General features: G+C 54.4%; 8 protein-coding genes across 8 annotated transcripts; 5 read left to right on the top strand and 3 right to left on the bottom strand.

The window, feature by feature from the left end:
- Positions 1 to 615: 615 nt before the first annotated feature.
- On the bottom strand, positions 616 to 1,150 carry PG986_005251 (Mitochondrial fission 1 protein; the record flags this gene model as incomplete). The annotated part of the gene is made up of 2 exons (XM_066841473.1): positions 616 to 1,055; positions 1,135 to 1,150. 2 exons carry the CDS (start codon positions 1,148 to 1,150, stop codon positions 616 to 618), a joined length of 456 nt encoding a protein of 151 aa, XP_066701335.1.
- A 617-nt stretch (positions 1,151 to 1,767) lies between these two features.
- Positions 1,768 to 2,466, top strand: PG986_005250 (uncharacterized protein; the record flags this gene model as incomplete). Its single annotated transcript, XM_066841472.1, has 1 exon — positions 1,768 to 2,466. One exon carries the CDS (start codon positions 1,768 to 1,770, stop codon positions 2,464 to 2,466), a length of 699 nt encoding a protein of 232 aa, XP_066701334.1.
- A 587-nt stretch (positions 2,467 to 3,053) lies between these two features.
- PG986_005249 (uncharacterized protein) lies at positions 3,054 to 3,809 on the bottom strand (the record flags this gene model as incomplete). The annotated part of the gene is made up of 1 exon (XM_066841471.1): positions 3,054 to 3,809. The coding sequence occupies one exon, from the start codon at positions 3,807 to 3,809 to the stop codon at positions 3,054 to 3,056; it is 756 nt and encodes a 251-aa protein (XP_066701333.1).
- A 3,101-nt stretch (positions 3,810 to 6,910) lies between these two features.
- PG986_005248 (CUT9-interacting protein scn1) lies at positions 6,911 to 8,065 on the top strand (the record flags this gene model as incomplete). The annotated part of the gene is made up of 1 exon (XM_066841470.1): positions 6,911 to 8,065. One exon carries the CDS (start codon positions 6,911 to 6,913, stop codon positions 8,063 to 8,065), a length of 1,155 nt encoding a protein of 384 aa, XP_066701332.1.
- A 469-nt stretch (positions 8,066 to 8,534) lies between these two features.
- Positions 8,535 to 10,448, bottom strand: PG986_005247 (uncharacterized protein; the record flags this gene model as incomplete). The annotated part of the gene is made up of 4 exons (XM_066841469.1): positions 8,535 to 9,362; positions 9,419 to 10,132; positions 10,222 to 10,298; positions 10,370 to 10,448. The coding sequence occupies 4 exons, from the start codon at positions 10,446 to 10,448 to the stop codon at positions 8,535 to 8,537; spliced, it is 1,698 nt and encodes a 565-aa protein (XP_066701331.1).
- Positions 10,449 to 11,597: 1,149 nt separating this feature from the next.
- PG986_005246 (uncharacterized protein) lies at positions 11,598 to 12,169 on the top strand (the record flags this gene model as incomplete). Its single annotated transcript, XM_066841468.1, has 4 exons — positions 11,598 to 11,600; positions 11,663 to 11,803; positions 11,874 to 11,924; positions 11,975 to 12,169. The coding sequence occupies 4 exons, from the start codon at positions 11,598 to 11,600 to the stop codon at positions 12,167 to 12,169; spliced, it is 390 nt and encodes a 129-aa protein (XP_066701330.1).
- Positions 12,170 to 13,042: 873 nt separating this feature from the next.
- Positions 13,043 to 14,698, top strand: PG986_005245 (uncharacterized protein; the record flags this gene model as incomplete). The annotated part of the gene is made up of 1 exon (XM_066841467.1): positions 13,043 to 14,698. The coding sequence occupies one exon, from the start codon at positions 13,043 to 13,045 to the stop codon at positions 14,696 to 14,698; it is 1,656 nt and encodes a 551-aa protein (XP_066701329.1).
- An 848-nt stretch (positions 14,699 to 15,546) lies between these two features.
- Positions 15,547 to 17,402, top strand: PG986_005244 (cycloheximide resistance; the record flags this gene model as incomplete). The annotated part of the gene is made up of 2 exons (XM_066841466.1): positions 15,547 to 16,384; positions 16,453 to 17,402. 2 exons carry the CDS (start codon positions 15,547 to 15,549, stop codon positions 17,400 to 17,402), a joined length of 1,788 nt encoding a protein of 595 aa, XP_066701328.1.
- Positions 17,403 to 20,590: the final 3,188 nt, after the last annotated feature.

Below are 20,590 nucleotides of genomic sequence, written 5' to 3'. Positions count from 1 at the left end.
GGGGCAAACACATCCATCCTAGACATCCGTCCACCGTCCCAACTGAAAAAGCCCAAGCGGCCGCGGGCCCCCGACGACCGACAGCGCACCGCCACAGGAACGACGTTACTGGTCAGCTCGTCTTATTGCGCCGTAGCTGACAGCAGGCTGTTAAGTTGATGATTATGATATCGAAATGATACATCGCCGGGCGCAAGTGTGGCCAGGATGGAAGCTGACCCCTCCGGATCTGCGGTTTGTATCGTAAGAAGGTCACCTACGCATAGCCAGTCAATACCCAAAGATAATTGCACCACGTCTCACGATTCATTCTAGAGTTCTCTGTGGCTACATATGAAGACCAATGTCGAGCTGAAAAGCTGATCCTGCAACCAACCTGCTCGATGGGTCTCTCCAGTGGCGTATATATGATTACAGGGAGCACTCCTGGCGGGCGTGCCCAGAATGCCTTCTCCAGCATAGTACAAGGGATGAAGGCGCGGAACTCGCAAACAAAACGCCCATTAGCCTTCCTCCAATCATCAGCTTTCCCAGCTCTTCCCTCGTGATTATAGTGCTCATCATAATTTACTCATTGCCCCAAACTAGTCGTACACCGACGACGTCGTCATCTTCTCACCTCCGGCGTCCCCGGAACAGGATGCCGCCCACGACGCCGGCGGCGATCGCAACGCCACTTATAATCGCGACGCCCATGAGCCCCTCCTTGGCCACCTTGTCGTCGATCAGCCTCCGCAGGTCGGCCGACTGCATGTTCATGGGCTCCTTCTCCAGCAGCAGGTCGTTGTACCGTCTCGCCTCGCCATAGTTGCCGAGCTTGTAGTTGCCCAGCGCCAGGTAGTAGAGGCATTCGCGGCGGCGCTCGGGGGACACGCGGAAGATCTCGGAGAGCAGCTGCACGCCCGTCTGCTGGTCGTTGCGGGAGTTGGACTTGACCAGCCCCCAGGCGTAGTTGAACTTGGTCTGGACGCCGACCATGTCGCCCTCTTTCTCGTACTGGCTGCGCAGAACCTGCAGCTCGTCGGGCTTGAGCGGCGTTTCCGCGTCAACGGCGTCTAGGAGGTTTCGACTTGTCAGTTCACATTTGCTTCTCGGTTCCCACGGTGCAGAAAAAAAAGCAAAAGAAAAACGTACGTGGTAGAGCTGTCATGTTGGGCTGTAATATGGATTCTGAAGGTGTGTTTTGAAGGTATATATGACTATGCGCCTGGTGAAGGTAGAGAAACGGCAATGTCCCTTTGAAAAGCGACACTTGAGAGAGATATAATAGCAGCCTGGTCGTAGTCTAAAGATTGTTACCGAAGGCGGGCGGGTGGGTACGAAGACGAGGGTGCAGTCGGCATAGGCACAGGCAGTTCAGAGCAATGTGGCGGAAGCTTGGAAGAAAGTGAGCGCGCTGAACAAGTGGTCCTGTGGCTGCGAACCTACCCTGCAACCAGAAAAAAAGTATGACGCAGCCGTTGGCCCGCAAAAAGCTTTGCCCCCCAAACACGATAAGCCCGCCCGCCCCGATAGTCGTCCCTGGTTACAGGCAAATGTTTTGCCGTTTCCTACTTGGGCTAACCCGATTCCCCTGCGACCCCGAAGATTTTAGTGCATTGATTGCATAAACCGGGGATCAAGACGTGTCAGTCAGTGTCAATAGTACCTACCCGACAACATTGAAGCTACACCATTTAAATATCCTCTCTCGAAGCAAATGGTACATACAACCACCCGCCAATACCGAACAATACATCAGTGACAGACAATAAAATCACCGCCAAAATGCTCCTCGACGAAGATCCCGCCACCGTATGTCCCGCGCCCCCTCAGACCCGAACCTCTCCCCTCCAGCGACTGTCCTTGCTAACCCCCAAAACCCGCAAACAGCTCATCCACCACACCATCAACAACTTCAACATCGGCCCCGACAAGACCGCCATCTCGCGCATCCACGACTCCCTCTCGACCCTGTCCCAAGCGCGGGACCTGCGCGTGCGCGAAGCCGAGTCCTCCCTCAAGAAGTCGACGCGGCACCTGCACACCCTGCAGTCCCAGTACGAGGAGCTGACGGCCTCGCACTCCTCGTCCGCGCACGCCTCCGAGATCGCCCGCCTCGACACCCAAAAGTTCCGCACCGCGAAAGCCGCCTCCGACCTCGAGATGGAGGCCGAGCGCCTCGGCACCGCCGCCGCCGACCTCGCCGCGCGCCTGCAGGAGCTCGAGGCCCAGGGCGTCGAGGGCGGCGCGACCGGCTCCACCAGCGGCAACGGCGCCGGCGACTCGGCCCTCGACGACGAGGTCCTGCTGCGCCTCAAGGTCTACCGCAGCCTCGGCATCGAGATCGAGCGCGACGGCGGCCGCGACGGCGACTTCGCCCGCGCCGTCGTGCGCAACGACCGCAAGGGCGACGTGCACGTTGTCAACATCGACAAGAAGTTCTCGAGGTACTTCTACGCCAACTATTTCTGGAACCAGCTGTAGCAGACCACTTCAAGGATCGGCGGCTTGAGCTTGGTCATTTTGGAGATTTACCCCTTTTAAACCAGAAGGGACAATTGAGTACGACGTTCATGATAGGATAAGATTAGGCGTTCAGGGATTTTAGGGAGTACTATATACCATTATTCTGTGCATGATTCACTTCTCTAGCGGTTGATCTAGATCAAGACGGCAACAAATTCGTGGTGGTCCAAAGTCGTGATTGGCTCCGGCATAAGCCATGCCAGTGGGTAGCAGAAGACAGTGGAGCAGTCGACAACATGTTTTGTGGAAATTCACCCAATACACAGTCCATTCGAAAAGAAGCAACCCTTTTGATAGACTTATAAATGCTACACTGTTCATTAATCATAAGATGTCCCATCGCGCAAGCTCAATTCTACTGGAACAGATTGCTGTACACGGTGACAAAGTCTTCCTTTGAGACCGTTATTGGCCAATTGCCGAAGTCGGTGGGCACGATACTCCGTTCGAAGTGGCATCAGATAACGAGTCTTTCGAATTCTGAACATGATCATTGAGCGCCAAGAACTATTGCCTGCTTTTTCAGCATCGGCACGTCTCAGACACTAATTTTTTTGATTGCAGAGGTGTAAGGGGGGAAGTAACCGTCCCGATCGAGGCTGGTGAACCCTTCCATCCTCCTCGTCGGCGTTCTGCTTCGCGAACTGTTGGGACTGCTCGTGCTCATGGCTTTTCGCAAGTCGGGCGGACTCGTCGAGCCCGTCCGGGGGACTCACTCTCGCCAGCGTTCCCGCGCCTGCCAAGCCGGGGATTATTACCGCACTGCCGCTGTGCGAGCGAAAGTGATAGCGCAGGGGGTCGGGCATTTCCAGCCGCGAATTCAGGCTCTCCCACACGCGTTCATCCTCGGTATTCTGGTCTCTCCGCCACCCTCCTACGCCCTCGAAGTCCCTACCCAGGCCGGCCGCGGGTCCTAGCGAGGCGCCACTACCGCCGTCGAGGCCGCCGATCAGAGGGGCGATGGCGGTCACGCTGCCGGCTCTGCTCTTCCTCCGCCGTCGCTGGCTATTCCTAAACGGCGATGTAGCCTCTGGAGAGGGCGGGCGCGTGATCTGTGGCGACGTAGTGGCGCTCGCCAAACTGCTGCTAATGGGCGACGGAATGTACTGCTGCGGCTGCGTGTGGCCGAGGATGACGTAGCGGATGGTCTCTATGCCGACGTCGAAGTAGACCCAGAAGAGCCGGAGGAACAGTACGGCGAAGGCGAAGACGGTTGTGATGCCAGCACAGATCGCCAGCGGCAGGGCCACGAAGATCATGAAGGGGAAAACGAAGAACTGGAGCGGGTTGAAAAGCGCCATGGCGCTATGCGGTTGTTGATACCGAAGGGAGTGTGATTTCTGCATTTGGTTCCAGGCTTTTTGTCTCGAAGACACTTGGGGGCGAAAAGTGTTTAGGCACAGGGCGAGGGCGAGGGCTGGTCAGATGGGAGAGATTTGAGAAAGAAGCGACAACTGGCGTCTCACATTGTCAAAGGCTGTCAATAGGTAGAGGGAGAGGGAGAAAGAGCAAGATAAACAGATGAAAAGGGTGTAGGGTGTTTGCGTCTCCAATCCGGAGCTGGGAGCCGAACAGAGCAAGTGGGAGGATAGATAAATAAAAGATATGATATTGGAGGACAGGGAAGAGTAGAAGTAGGGATGCGGTGGACAATTGGCCGGGCGATGGTGACACAGGAGCGGAGAAATAGCGATTGATCAATGGTATGAATCGAAGGATATATCGGACCACACCACACCAGAGCCAGGATATACTTGGACTACCACACACAGACGGTTAGAGAGGCTTTGCTCCAGTGCCGATACAACACGCAGCTGGGAGGGAGGCCTTTTTGAGCGTGCTAATGCAGTGGGCGAGCAACCCCTTCGGAGCTCTCAAGGGGTACCAGTACCAGGCCGGAAAGCGAGATGAATCAGAGTTTCGGTAGTGGGAAGACGAATCAGCTATGAATAAATGCAAAGTTATCGGAATAGCGGCGGCAGGTCCGTTGTAGGTTAGAGACAGAGTTGAGAAGGATTGGATTTGGGGGAGATATTGTGGCATTGCATATGGGGGAGACTGCGAGACTGCGAGAGAGCCAACAGTAAGCTTAGACGGACGGACGACATGCACGCCATCCTGCAGGGTGGGACACTGGGACATGCGTAACTTTCACATGAAGGCCTGTTGGCAGTTGCTTCCTTCGCCAATGCCCTTGGACTTCGGACCCCGGTCCCTGGAGCACGATCAAATCGCCGCGCCCCAGAAACGCAAACGCCCGCGTCCAAATAGCCCTGGAGCAGAAAAGTCGCAGAATGTAGGTACATACATGTAGTATATCAAAATCAACTGATGCACGATGCATGTACGTACCTGACTTGGGGCTCGGCTCAGGAGCCACCCATTGATAGCGGAAGACTACACGGTCAGTCGTATGTGCCTATTCCCAGTGAGGCCCTGGGGGTGCACATCAGACTCAACCTCAACCTCAACCGCACGCTCACGGACAGTGGCAGAAGAACGAAGCACGAAGCACGGCGAGCGCTTGCTCTGCCATCGGGGATCGGCGGATCCTGGCTTGATAGATCTCAGCCTATTTTTTGGCGGGGACACACCATCGGGCCCGGGGCTTATGTCAATCATTGCAATTGCAATTGCCTCGCCGCCAGCGTTGTGCGCGTATGTATGGAGTCTTTCCATGTTGGCTTTCGGGGTTCTCCCATGCATTCAGCAATTGATTCCATGATGCTTGTCTGATTGTGCGAGTCGATCAACAATACTAAAGAGAGAGAGGTATGCATATGCACGTAATCCATGGTACAGCAGGCCGGCCTGAGACTAGCGATGTACAAAACGCGCATACATGTGCGTATTGCATTAATCGCGGTAACTCCCGGAATATTGCGTAACGCCATACAAAAAGCGTTTTCTACGCATATACTGCATCGATGATGCAATACATCAAGATTTACTAGTTATCCGGTCTTCCTACTGGGCAGCTCTCGCCGTCGGGGTCATCGTCGAATCATCGTCGAAAGTCATCGTCGAGGGGTCAAAGGGTCAGCAAAGGGTCACAGGGTCATCGTCGGAAAGTGCTACTGGTCATCGCCAACGTGGTGTCCTGAGCGCTGTTTTCTACGCAATAACGTGAAATGCACATACTGCAATATGCGCATACCGCGTTACGCAAAACGCATTCGTACATCGCTACCTGAGACTGAGACTCTGGGGTAGCGGGGCAATTGATTGGAGATAGCGGATAGCAGTGAGTGCACTTTGCTTTCGCTTTCGATAGCCAGCGATATCCATCGGCACTGGCATGACTCAATAGAGTGGACCGGCTGAAGCCTGCGATGCCCGAATCAAATGCAACTTCAAACCTCGGGTCGCCCTCGAACAACCAGAGCACAACTCGCAGCTGCGCCTCGGGACTCTATCAGGCCATCGAACCACTGTCGAGCCATCCGACTATCGACAGGTAGTACTGCTGCAACGATAGCCTTGTTTGGTATATGACTGTTCAATCCATATCCAATTGTGGTGTATGTAAGTTCCCCGAAAATCCAATGATATCATCCAACCCCCCCCCATTTCCCCACCCTCTCCAGCTGCAGTTGCACTCCTCCCAGAAGCCATCTCGGCCGCCAAATTGCCATGACACAATCAAGAGCCCGCCGAGGCCAATTTCGACTGACTGATCGGCACTGTTCAGATCTAGGCCCAACCTATCTCTCTCGGTTGGCAATAAGAAGTAACTAGGAGAAGAAGAAATCACTCCCAAGAAACAGTGGCAGGCCCTGCCGTGTCAGAGTTCACTGGTGAGCTGATCTATCAACGGCACTCACCGGCTTGAACCTTGCCCCTTGGGAATACCCACCTAAGCATCTGCATGGCAAACATTATCCTACTGAGCACTTTCCTATCGGCTTGAAGCCTGTGTGCATATTCGATAACCTGTCGATCAATTGCTGCATAGCAGACCATTCTTGGCTCCTAGACCGACGTTCGATTGTGGTGGATCGCCATCATCTGATACTGTCGCATAACAGTATTTCTGGTCTTTGGAAGGTGATCGTACCGGGGGTGCTATCCGAAGACTGGCGCTCTAGCAGCCGTCAGATCCAGCGAGTCGCCGTACTCCGATTAACGGTAAAAGGGGGAAGTGATTGCCACTGGGACATATCCCGGCTCCGCTCTGCTAGGAACGGACTGCTGCCGGGTCCTTCGCACGGTAGACGCTGTGAAGAAGTCCTGAAAAATCACGCAGCATAATGTGTCAGCAGCAGATTGACTCTGACGGAGTGGAGTCCTCCCGAGAGGTACCCCGAGACCCCTATTCCACGGTGGTAGCTTGAACCCTGTCACAGAACCTTTCCCTTGGGACGTGGGTGTCTTTGATGCCCACTGCCACCCCACAGACACCATGTCGTCGGTGGCCACTATTCCGCATATGAAAGCCCGGGGCTTAACGGTCATGTCCACCCGCTTACAAGACCAGGACCTGGTTTTTGACGTGGCGCGCGAGCAGGGGGTCCAGACCAAAGATAGCCTGTTCTCGCCGCAAACCACCCACGAAAGACGCTTCATACCATCGTTTGGTTGGCATCCATGGTTCTCCTACCAAATCTACGATGACACCGTGCCCGGTGCAACAAGCTACGATGGCTCCTCGGAGAGCAAGATTGCGTATTATGACAAGATCCTCGCACCCGCGCCGTCTGCCAAGGATCCGGCATTTAGCGCAGGACTCCCGGACCCTCGGCCCCTCTCCCAATTCATCCGAGAGACCCGGGAGAGGTTGGAGAAGTCACCGTTCGCCCTGGTGGGGGAGGTCGGGCTCGACAAAGCCTTCCGGATCCCCGAGAGCTGGACGGCCTCCACGACGGATGCCGAGAAGATGCAAAGAGACGAGAGCTTGACCCCCGGCGGGCGGGAAGGCCGCCAGCTGAGCCCGCACCGTGTTTCTATGGATCACCAGTCCGCCATCCTCAAAGCCCAGATGAAGCTGGCGGGGGAGATGAACCGCGCGGCCAGCGTCCACGGCGTCCAGGTGCATGGCGCCCTCTACAACGTGCTGGCCGAGTGCTGGAAGGGCCACGAGAAAGAGGTCTTATCCAAACGGGAGAAGAAGAAAATAGCCGCGAACGCGGAGAACTTTGGGTCGTCTGGTGATGACGACCCTAAGAGAAATGGCAAAGCAAAGGCAAAGCAGAAAGCGAAAATGTTCCCGCCGCGCATATGCCTGCACTCCTACTCCGGGCCCGTCAACATGCTGAAACAGTACACCCACCCGTCGGTCCCCGCGGCCGTCTTCTTCTCCTTCTCCGTGGCCATCAACTGGGACCCCGAGGCCGGCGCGGAAGCCGACAAGAACAAGAAGACGGTCGACGCCATCCGCGCCACCCCCGACGACCGCATCCTCGTCGAGAGCGACCTGCACACCGCCGGGGACCGGATGGACCAGGCACTCGAGGACGTCTGCCGGCTCGTGTGCGACATCAAGGGCTGGCCTCTTCGCGAGGGTGTCGAGAGGCTGGCTAGGAACTGGAGGCATTTCGTCTTTGGTGACGAGTCGTAATCCGCAATACGATTGCACGCCGTACCATCCCACCAGTTCCTCGATGCGGGCTCACGCTATTTGGGGCATTGGCTGGCGTGAGCTGTTGCTCTCTTAACAAAGTAGGTACCTGGCCCAGAGAAGCAGCCCACTGCCTGGGATTATATATCCATCACATACTGGCAAAGCATCAAAGCACATCCAAGGAATAATGCGCAAATGTTCCAATGTGTTCGTATAATCGTATATATATATCGCTGTTTGGGAGACCGTACCACGGGTCTCCTCTCAACCATCCAGTCGCACCTGCCATCACTTCGTGATTGTGACAGGCGACTTGATTATTAAAACGCTAATCAAAGCACTCAAGAAGAAAGATAGATAATGCGCCAAAACCCGCTATTCTCAGGGAGGCAAGAACTCCTATAAGCAAGATTTGATGTACAACAAAGTAATAGAAGAATCGTAGCGAAGCAGATCGTTAGTTGGATTACCTCTGGACTTTGCGCCCGAGCACTTCGTCCAGTTGCGAGCCGTTCACCGAGCTGTCACTAGGCGTATAAGTAGTGCTGTCTAGTGTGTACCGGATGCCGTTGGGCACATGGTTGGCAGAATCGACGCTCACCCGGCTCGGCCGTTCCTCGTACGCCGGCAGCTCCTCGTCTATAGAGATACCGTCGGAGAACGTGGAGCGGCGGCTGCGCGATGATGCGAAATAGGCTGGACTGGGAGTGAACCGATGAGGCTGGTGGTGGTGTTGATGATAACGTGGAGTGGCTGGAAGGACGGCGTTGTTTCTTCGTGTTCGACCCTCCTCGGCTGCCCTCACCATATCGCCCACGGCGTCGGCGACGCTGCGGAAGGAGGCCAGGTCCTGTTCCATCGTCGTCGACATGTCGGAATCGGACTCCGAGCCTCCCGAGACCGAAGCGTCATCATCGCTGTCTGAAATACTGAAACTCGTTATCGTCTGATTACAATTGTCGTGACTATTGCTGCTGCTTGCGTGGAGACGGCGCAGAATAGCCTCCTTCTCTTCCTCTTCGACGCTTCGCGGCGCAAAAGTCTCCTTGAATCGGCGCATCAGCTCGCCAAACTTGGCCCTCATGGCGGCCTTGGTGGCGACGCGGTGCTCACGCGCGAGCGCCCGACGGTTGTGGTTGTGTTGGCGACGTTCCTGTTGACGATCGCTGCGCTGGGCACGGGTCTTGGTGCAAAAGGGGTATAGCAGAAGGCCGAGAATGAGGCCGAGTATCATGATGACCGTTGGGGCGATAATCACAGCCCACTTGAAGGCAGAGAGGCGCCGCTCTTTCTCCTATGGCATGCGAGTTAGCACAGACAGGGGTACGGTTTACGTTCATGATTCCTTACTGGCGAGGAGGAGATGGCAATCTGCGGACTATAGCGCTGACTTCCTTGATGAGACAGTCGGGATTGTTGAGCCCGGAGAGAATCCTCATCGCCAACACGGATGGATTCATCGTAGTCCTCTGTGGCAGATTCATCGACCGACTGGGTCTGGGAATCATGACCGCGAAAATACGCGCTCAGCCGACCATGGGCTTTCTTCCATGCGGAGGTTATGACACAGTTGAAGCTTCCACAACCATCGTGCTCCGAATCCTCACGCACATAGCCGAACTCATCCAATAAGACTTTCTCCTTGAGGGCGATCTTTTCCTGCAGCTTGAGCAGCTGAGACTTCATCCGCGCAAGTTCAACAAGCTCGTCTTTCAGCTTCCGGCCTTCAGCATCCTCCTCGACCGTGGGGATGTTGATGACGGATTCGGCTCCGTCGACATAGGTGATCGATATGGGAAACTGCTGATGGAACAGCGTAGAGAAGCCGACATTCTCAATCGGCTTTCCATCAATATTGACAACGTTGAACCTCAACAGCTGCTCGGCGCGGTGACCAGACTCTACACAATCGAAGTGCCAGTCGCCGACTATGATGCGGCCGTTGTCGATGATGATGGGACCCGACCCGCGGCCCTCTCCGTCTTGTGGAAGCTGATCTCCATTAAGTGTAACATTTCCGTAGCCGCAGGGCTCGGCGGACTCAAGAACGTCTAATTGCAGATGCTAGAGAGTTCATATTGTTCAGTTCTAACACCCAATAGCCCCGGCTACCTGAAGTAGTCATGGGAGACAGGAGTGAATGAGTGGCTTACAGCGTCACCGAGAACATTACCATAATACTCCTGGAGATTGAGCTGGATGACAGCAGCGGGTCCTGTATAACCAGAGACTATGAGTCAAGAAGTTAGAATACGACTCGGTCCAGTTGTTGTCAAAGACTGATGCCAAGCGAGCTCTTACCATCTCGGGTTCCTGCTATTGAAGCTGTTGCTAAGACTGGCCACAGCAACAGGGCCGTGGTGTGGAGACTGCCACGCATTGTGTGTGTGCGCGTGTGTTGCGTCCCGCCAATACCGAGTGCGATGCCAAAAAAGAACCGACAGCCAGACTACCTGCAACACCCAAAGTATGAGTCAAAGGAAATCCAGCAATCAATCGCCCTGCCTAGAGGATAGCAGAGTGGGCGTGGCAAGCGTACGAAAGCAACCACGAATGCGAAAATGGACCCGAAAGAGAAGGGAAAGATTGCTTCAATCCAATACTGGGCATTGGTACTTTCTTACGGCTAGGGAGTTGGGAATTCGGCTGCCTAAATCGTAGCGTCCGTCCCAGCTGAATATGGGCTGGAGTTGGGGGAGGGAGGGGACCGAGGGGACCGTTATCCTCTCAAGACCACACACCAATTACCTACCTAAACCACCACCCCCATGCCGGACGCATACGTGGACTCTTGTGCATCGCCACACTCCTAGCTTGAAGTAGTAAGGAAACAACCATGAGCACATGAAGCTTGCCGCCGTATACCAGTTGATGTGTTTTTATGGGCTTGAGAGGGAGATGGAGACCCCAGGGGATACAGGTTACTGTATCTCTTTCTGAGTCGGGAAAGTTCAGCATTGCACAGGACCTCGCCATCAGAATATGAGGGATCCTCCACGTCCCAAGGTAATCCAGAAGTCGGCGACGTCAGCAGTCATTTTTGTCAATAGAAGACTTGGTCCGGGGTAGTATGATATGATGACCTGCAGCAGGCTAGACCAAGCTGGCATGACGTCGTTGCAGCCCTTTGCAGGAATACGAGTTCAGCAGCGTGTATGAAGAAGATCGATCAATTGATAGTTCCAATGCCTTTCAGTCCAGTGCAGTGTTCACCAGCCCAGTACCAGGCTCAAATCAATTGGTGTAAGTCAGAGGCCAGTAAAGGTACCAAAGTACTGGGTCTGTGCTGTGCTGCTGCTGCTGCTGCTGCTGCTGCTGCTGCCAGTCCTGCCCCACCACGTTGGGAAGCTGTCGGAGGTAGGTCAGGACCGTCAGGTCAAGGCTAAGGCGCGCATCACCAATAGCCTTGCCAAGATCAATCTGGTGATGATTGCTTGCTCTTCAATCTCGGTGACGTTCGCTTGACATTTCACTTTCGACCACTCCTTTGCAACCTGTCACTACGTCGCTCGTTGGCGCAAAATCCAACATGGTCAGTCGGAGCCCTCATTCCCCGGTCCGGAATTTCTGCTTACCAATTTCTGTGCGTCACAGTTGCCCCTCGGTCTCTTGAATGCGGCGCAAGGCCACCCCATGCTGGTCGAGCTCAAGAACGGCGAAACCCTCAACGGCCATCTGGTCCAGTGCGATACGTGGATGAACCTGACGCTGAAGGAGGTCATCCAAACGAGTCCGGTATGCGATAACCATGGCAGAAATATTTGGGCTAAGGAGATTGGGTGACTGATGCGATCCCTGTGTTTAGGAAGGCGACAAGTTCGTACGACTGCCCGAGGTCTATATCAAGGGCAACAACGTGAGTTATTGCTTCGCGACTCCTTGAATTTGCATTCTAGGTTCTGATAGCTGCTACAGATCAAGTACCTGAGAGTCCCCGACGAAATCATCGACCTCGTCAAGGATCAACAACAAAACCAGCAAGGAGGCTTCCGGGGAGGACGCGGCGGCGGCCGGGGAGACCACGGAGGCAGGGGAGGCGATAGAGGAGGCCGTGGAGGCCGCGGGCAAGGCAGAGGTCGTGGACGGGGTCGAGGTGCTTGAGGTACTGCTGGTATTTGGTATGATGAAGGCTACAAAATTGCGAGGCGGATTGCCCCAGGACAACGGGAGATCCGCAAGTCTACAGGACTAACGACATGTACGGAGCCATGAAGATAATGGTTCTGCCGATTCTCACAAGAGAAGAGAGCTGCATACCGATGCGCTACATGTAGGATGAGATACCCACCAACCGCGCAAGGGGAAGCTTGTTGGCAGTCTCAGGAGCAGCCCATCCACCCGCCTTCCTGCTGGGCTTTGGAGAAGAGAGCAGGAGACATAGCTGATGACAAGATAATTAAATAAGAACCCCCCACCCCCCCATTGAAGAGCAATTGTCTCTTCGAGGCACGAATATCTCCTTCGGTCGGTCTTCCCCGGTGATGAATGTGCCTGTCACGTGACTAAATCACTCCGTGAAGCTATGGCTTTGTTGTGGGTCCTCGGCCTCAACCTACGAACCTACGATTTATTGCTGCAATTCCTCAGTACAGTTAGTTCGCAAAGCTCGTTTTTCGCTCCAGTACTGCAGCAGGGCCAATTGATGCGGTCAGAGAGTGTTCTCAGCTTCAATGCCTGGAGAGCGCATAGTAATTGACGGGCTATGGCGCTGTCTGTGCCCTTCGGTCGATGCGAAGGCTCTGTCCAGAGTTTTACAGCAGCCTTTGGTCCCTCCCAGAAGAACGTCGGCCTTCTTGGATCACACTCATCGCACCTATGCCGGCCCAGCATGCACGAGGAGCTATAGCGATGTGGCTCCGCAAAAGGCCCTCAAGAAAGCCACCAGGCATCTGGAGGGCATAACCAGAGTCCATCCGAAACCGAAAGAGAAAGAAATTGTCCGGTTTCCCAACCGACGCCGAAGCCAGGCACAAGATGCGTACGAGCGCTACTTCGACCGCATGGCGAAGCGCCTTCCCGAAATACCACCGGTATTGCTCACAGGGAACCCTCCCCCCCGACTCGGAGCTCGGCCTCATCGACACTTCGATTCTGCTCACGTCGCTTCAGGAGCTTCTGACGGCGCAGTGGCAATACCACACCATCGTCGCGATCGTACAGCACCTTGTGACCAAGCGTGGCATGAAACCAGACGCCTTTCTCTACGAATGCCTCATCAAGATCAACGTGGACCCGATGTATGGCTCCGCGCAAGTTGTCGAGGACCTTTTGAAAGAGATGGAGTTTACAGGATGCCTTCCGACCTCTGCTGTATATCATGGCGTGCTCGAAGTACTTGCAGTGCACCCGGACTACGTGTTGCGCACGAAGGTCCTCCGAGCGATGAAGCAAGCCTGGATGGAACCGACATTCCAAGGACTCGTCGCGATTACGGTCGGGCTTCTGCGAGACGGGCAATATGAGATGGCCTTGGAAAGGTTGGAAAAACTGAACGCAAGCGACATGGCTGTTCCGCCCTGGCTGTACGACATCTTCGTCTACACATTCACGGAGATGGGCATGCACGCGGAGGCGCTAATGATCCTCCAACGCCGGCTGCGAGATCCCGACTCGGGGGTCACGGATAATCTGTGGTATGCTTTGTTGGAAGCATTCAGCCGCGACTCATATTACGACGGCGTGAGCTATATCTGGGAGCGCAAGGTGGCGCCTGGCATCCTAGCCCCTTCCGACGGAACGGTTCTCGACGTTTTGAACACTGCCTCGAGGAATGGCGATGCCAGTTTGGTCACAGAATCCCTCGAGCTACTCTCGAAGCGTGGGAAGAAGCTCGAACTGCACCATTTTGAACCATTGCTGGATGTCCACGCTCGGGATCATGACCTGAGGAAGGCTTTCTTGACTCTGGGTCTCATGGTCAAGGCAGGCTTGCAGCCCGATTCGTCCAGTACCCGCGAGATCTACACTATGCTGAGGGATTCTGCAGAGAAAACGGACGAGGCCCTCGAGATGCTGCTTGAAATCGGGATCAATGACCAAATTCCCATGGCTGCTTTCAATGTTGTGCTTGAGGCAAAGCTTCAGCATCAAGGCTTCAAGTCGGGTCTGGACACGTACAGAAGCATTCGTCGGATATGTGCCTCGCCACCGAACCTGGCAACTTTCCACTTGCTACTCTCGCATTGCACGTTGTTGAAATCCATGCAGTTCCTCCTGGCCGAGATGGAGGGATTCTCTGTCAAGCCAGACAGCTATGTCTACAATCGGACGGTCCTCATCTGCACGTTGAACCCTCAGTACGAGCATGCATTCCGCTACCTTGATCGTGCCAAGTCCGTCACCATCGAGGGCGAAGTGCGCAACTGGTGGATGGACCGCGACACAGCTCTAGCGCTTATCCGAAGGTGCATCATAGCGGAAGATAGTCGCGTACAGGGGCTTATCGAGACATGCAAGGAGAGGGGCATGGATACAATCGAGTCAGATGTTCGCGACCTGGTATACCGCTTACAACAACGGCAAGGTCTAGAGAACGAACAGCTTGAGGAGCCGGCTGTGCTTGAGGCAGAGACTGCATTGCCCGTATCACCAGCGACCCCTGAACTAGAAGCCCAGGGGTCTTCAAATTGACTTTCAGCGGCTCAGTCATTATCACCTCTCGGCACTAAATAGTAAAATAAAAGATGAATACTTGTAAGATTCTCGCATTTTGCTGCTCATCAATCCCCAAAGTATAGTTGGATTTCTAAGCTCGGCCCAATGTTTGCATCTTGGCCGGGAATGGTGCAAGATGGCGCATCTAAAACAATCCTCAGCACTGGCCAATCATGTGCTGCTACAGCCGGGGCAGGCTGGAGTTATCGCTGGTGAATCCATCCGCCCGCCTATTAGCCACGAGCTTACTTGCCTAGTCTCGGGGCTACTGTTCGCGCTTAACCCCAGGTCTGCCAGCCAGCAGGCATGTAACCTCATGCCGCTGACTGAACGCGGTAACCTTGACTGGTCCCTTCGATTTGTAATGGGGATGCTTACGAGGGTTGGGAAACAAATATGCTAAGGGGGCCCTACCTACAGCCTCAACACTTCAGCGTTTCGAGGGCTTGTGATTAGCTTCTAGCTAAGAGAGCACTTTTTGTGACCCCTTCCCGCAGATATGCCCGGCGATTGGTAATCTCCGGTTGGGTACGGTGTTACTAGCACAATGCTTCGGCCAAATTCTTTCTATACAGTGATTGGAAATAGCACCTTGCCAGACAATATGGAATAAGCCCTTTCGAAGTTGGACGATCTGCCAAGAATGAGGATGTCGGGTTATAAGTCCAGATACCCCCAGCCTCAAGTTGTTCTGGTAATAGAAATCAAGCACAGCGATTAATGCAATAAAGGTTTGAAGAAGAAGTACTGACTGGTCTCAACACTATCGCTGCGCCCTATAGATTTACTGAATACTCATTGGTTGCAACCATTGTTCTTGCGCCATGTCGTACATCATACGCGATGCCCCTGTTGGGCAGGTCCTCCGCCTCCTTGCCGGAAACCGCATACTCAAGTATCCCGAAGAAGAAGCCGACTTCAAACTCCCTGAGGCATGGACAAAATTACTCGACTCTGAAGGCAACGACACAACATCCCCCAAATCGCCTGATGTCCCAGAAGCTTCATCCACCACCTTATCGGCTTCATCAGGCGATGACGAAGAGAAGCAACAGAATAAAGCAGGCTCAAACACCTTGGCCCCTATACGAGGCCGCGAGGCGACCGTGCCCAACACTGAAGACCGGCTCGAGGTCGACCAGCAACATGAACTCGAGAAGACCAAGTCGATCCCCATTATGCCGCGCCAGACCAAGGATGGCGCCATCCTCGTCGATTGGTACTACACCGACGACGCAGCGAATCCGCAGAACTGGACATCCCTGCGCCGGGGGCTGGTTGCCCTCATCATCTGCATTTATACGTTTGTCGTCTATACGTCGTCAGCCATCTACACGACGTCGGACGAAGGAGTGATGGAGGCCTTTGGCGTCAACGTCACTGTGGCCAGCCTGGGTCTGGCCCTGTTCGTGCTGGGCTACGGCACTGGCCCCCTGCTGTTCTCGCCCCTAAGCGAGCTGCCCAGCATTGGCCGGAACCCCGTCTACACCTGGACCATGTTTTTGTTCGTTATCATCTCCATCCCCACCGCGCTCGTGCAAAACGTCGCCGGGCTCCTGGTCTTGCGGTTCCTACAGGGCTTCTTCGGCTCGTCGTGTCTGGCGAACGGGGCTGCCTCGTTCGGGGATATGTACGACATGATGGTTCTCCCGTATGCTATGAGTAAGTCTCGTCTTTTCCTTGTTTCTCTTATAGAACCATATAGCCTGGTGCTGACCATATGTGCATAGTCGCCTGGGTATCTGCTGCCTATTGCGGGCCTGCGCTGGGCCCATTGCTCTCTGGGTACTCGGTTCCTGTGAAGGGATGGCGATGGTCCCTCCTCGAGATCCTGTGGGCGGCCACCCCTGTATTTATCGTCATGTTCCTCTTCTTGCCCGAGACATCGACGCCTAGCCTGCTGCTTCAGCGCGCCCAGCGCCTCCGCAAACTGACGGGCTCGCCGCGCTTCATGTCGCAGTCCGAGATCGACGAGCGCAACCTCGACCGCAAGGCCGTGCTGATCGACGCCCTGATCAAGCCGCTCGAGATCACCCTCAAGGACCCCGCCATCCTGTTCGTGCAGGTCTACACCGCCATCATCTACGGCATCTACTACTCCTTCTTCGAGGTCTTCCCGCTCGTGTACCCGGTCTACTACGGCATGAACTACGGCCAGATCGGCCTCCTGTTCCTGTGCGTTATGGTCGCGTGCCTGATCGGCGTCGTCGTCTACGTCTCGTACCTCTACTTCTACATGGACCCGCGCGTCCGCGCCCGGGGCTTCCCCGTGCAGGAGACGCGCCTGGTCCCGGCCCTGATCGCCGCGTTCGGCCCGACCGTCGGCCTGTTCATCTTCGCCTGGACCGCGCGGCCGGACGTCCACTGGATCGCGCCGACGGTCGGCATCACCGTCTACGGCGCGACCGTGTTCGTGGTGATGCAGTGCGTTTTCGTGTACGTGCCCCTCAGCTACCCGCAGTACGCGGCGAGCCTGTTCGCCGGCAACGACTTCTTCCGGAGCGCCCTCGTGTTCGCCAGCATCCTCTTCGCCAAGCCCCTGTTCGATCACCTCGGCGTCGCGCGCGGGACCTCGCTGCTGGGCGGGCTGAGCACCATCGGCATTGTCGGGATCTGGGTCCTCTACTTCACGGGGGCCAAGTTGCGGGGTTTGAGCAAGTTTGCGGTGGCCTCGGATTGAGGGAGTGGGAAAGAAGCAGGTTTTGAATGCAGGAAAGAAGAAAAGCATAGACAGGCGGGTACAGGAAGGGAAACAGCGCCAGTAAAAGATAGAAATGGCTCACACGAATCGGATGAGTGAACGACCTGGGAAGGTTCTTCGGTTACGGACGACTATGAAGATGGGATAGGTGTCATGATCTGTAGCCGTTCTACCTCTCGCGACCTGATGCGGCCTTCTTGCCGAACCTCAGCGCCCTTCTACCGATTTGCTCCCCGTTCTTCCTTTTATCGAGCACGAGCTGCCTTATTTGGTCCACGTTCCACTTAGTGAGATATTCTATAAACTGTTCCGGAGTAATCCAACGAAAGCCTACGTGGCTCATAAGATCCAAGCAGTTCCCGTGCCGGTGTTGCGCCGCGAAGTGTGGATACTTATTCTCGTTCTCGTTGCCAGAGTAACGCAGGACGGGATTCCACCCAAGGGCCCTGGGATTTGTATAGCCCCCTGTTTCGATATACCGAGATCTCACTCGGCACCAGAGGTTGCAGACACGGAGGACATGATATGGCGATAAGTCAAAGTTGTCAGGTCCCATCTTTTCGGTTGTGTATGCGTAGTACGGCTTTTCTTTGGAGAACTTGTCGGACTCCTTGAAGTCGACATATCTGACACCCAAGATAATGGGGTCCTGGGGAGTGGCGGCTGGCACTAGCCACTGAATTGCTGCTGTACGGCATGGTGAGTTGATCGGTCAAGGTCTGTCCCTCTTGCTGTCGCAGCCAGCCGGATCGGTCAACCTTTATATTGGCAGAGTGAGAGCAGAAAAGATTGGGGGTTTTTCTTTTCTTTTTCTCTCTCTCGATGCGATCTGCTGGAATAGATTCCACGGGAAAACAGTCATAGTCGAAGTGGGTAGTCATATGCTTGTTCATGCGTCGTCTGGGAACTTGATCGAGCCACATTAGATGAAAGTATGTAGGGCCATGATATGTTGGTAAAGACGATGAGTAATATTAAGGTTGAACAGTGTATTGGGAGGACAGTACCTCCTTTAATTATTCGACAATATTATAAATTAGACCTTCGGCTTGACAAAGTCAACGCGAGACTGGGCTATAGCTTTTGCACCCAGTTTGAATAATCAAGGAGGGTGAGAGGGCGAAATCGCTGCCAATTATGTTACAAAGAAGGATGGGTCTGTAGGCCTGTGGGGACACGATAGAGATATTGCGACCAATATGAAAATGGCCAAGGCAATTATGAAAGAGGAAACACGTCTTTCGTTTTACAAGAGCTTCGATATTAGAAAGTGAGGGTAGTATAAGACCGGACATGTGCTTTACCTATCCTAGGCGAGATATATTCCTCTCGAAAGGGCAGGCCTGCGCCAGAACAAAACCGAAAAACTTATTTCTATCCATGGGGATCACATACGTTGAATCAGTTTTGAAAGTTTCAAAAGTACTGGGTATGGTGGCTTCTTCTTGAGTTACTATAATAGGGGTAACCTGCTCACCGTGACTTGTTCGCCGTGCTGGTTTAGCATCGGATCGAACGTAGAGAATATTAGAGGTAATTGTGCAATCTGATACACTGATGCTCCAACGGATTATCGCAAACTACAAGCGCATTTTATACATGTCAAAAATGCGCTAATTTGGTTGCACTTGGGTATCACGATCATCGATCCAACTCTGATAACGACGGAAGAGGGTTTCGAGCACATAAACGATGTCATACTGGAAGATTTTCATTGCAGTGCTGATAAATCCCTTTTCATGTACTCTCGTTATGACAGCCTGCCAAAACTGTCATATAATTGCCTTGATAGCCTGCGAGTGGCCTCACACAATGGTTGGCGTCCAGTCGTGGAAGTAGGATACCGGGGCTGCTAACCTGGAGCGATTGCATGTAGCACTACTTGGAGTGAGATAGCATTGGAAACACCGACTTTCCACAAAAAGTAGGCGCCCGTCTAAGATGCTCACATACCGACACAGCCGCACGCATCGCGGGCTGCAGTCGTCGTAGCAGTCGGCCTACCGGCAGTTCAATGATCCGCTAAGGTTGGTCAGCTGTGGCCCGTGGGTGTGGCTGAGAGGACATTGGTGCTGGTGGGCGGGCTACCACGGTTACTGGAGAAGGAGACTGGGCATCGGCTCATGCCTGCAAGCTCATCACCCGGAGTGGGTGGTGTGGGGGGCACTGTATTATTAGGGGAAGCCCATGCTGCCATGCTAGCCATGCCCCTTGCTGCTTGCCGGGCTGCTGAGGAACGAAGAACGGACGCAAGGGCCACTAACTGACTTTGGGGGAGGAAACATGAGCGGCTCCACAGGGGTCATTCCCGATCCAGCAACGTCCCTGCTTTTTTCGTGTCGAGCGTGCAGATTCCTGGATTGGATTGGACTGAACTGTCTGTACTGTACCGTAAGCGATTGGGGTGGCCGCCCAACACGAAGGTTCGTACATCCAGGCCTGCGCTCCGGTACATCGACATAACCGTAATGTCTCTCTTCCAGCACACGTCCGTTGGGACACTGGCGACGGCGGGCGAGGCAAAGTCTGGATCTGGATCAGGCGGTGGTGCTCTGGTTCTCTGGTTCTCTGGTGCTCCAACGGGCGCATGACACGGTATTAGGTATCAGAAAATGATATCAATGCTCCCTTATGTCCCTCTGGTGGCCTTTCTGCCCGTTCCCGTCCACGCTCTCCTCTCTTTTTCTGGGCGGGTGGCTAGACCCGAGACCCCTTCCCCGACTAGTAGCGCATCAGATCAGGGTGCCCTCCAATGCAATTTGGCCAGCAATTAATTTGAGCTCTAGTAAGGTTGGAGGCATCATTAATATGGGATGCTCCTAGCAAACACTTTGTCCTGTGCAACCTGCAGGTGGTACTGACAACATGCGCTGCAACCATCCTGCCCACTCTTCACCTCAGATTCAGATTGAGGTCGTCGCTCGTCTGAGATTGCACTGGGTGCTGCCACCGGGCTCGCAGGAAAATGGTACTGAGTCTGCATGTGTCGGACGCCTTCGTCTCAAATCAAGTCAAGCCAAGTCCAGAAGCAAATAAACATAAGGTGAATCGTAACCTTGATGACGGGCGGGAGTCGCTGGTGACGCTGGACTGCCTGGACTGCGCTCCGGCTGGCCCATTTTAGCTGCTGCCGACGGTTGCATTTGTTTCTGACTGCAGATTTAGAT

Source organism: Apiospora aurea (assembly GCF_038362705.1).
Source record: "Apiospora aurea strain CBS 24483 chromosome Unknown utg000004l_segment0_segment0, whole genome shotgun sequence".
Taxonomy (NCBI): Eukaryota; Fungi; Ascomycota; class Sordariomycetes; order Amphisphaeriales; family Apiosporaceae; genus Apiospora; species Apiospora aurea.
This window is presented reverse-complemented; position numbering and strand designations above follow the sequence as displayed.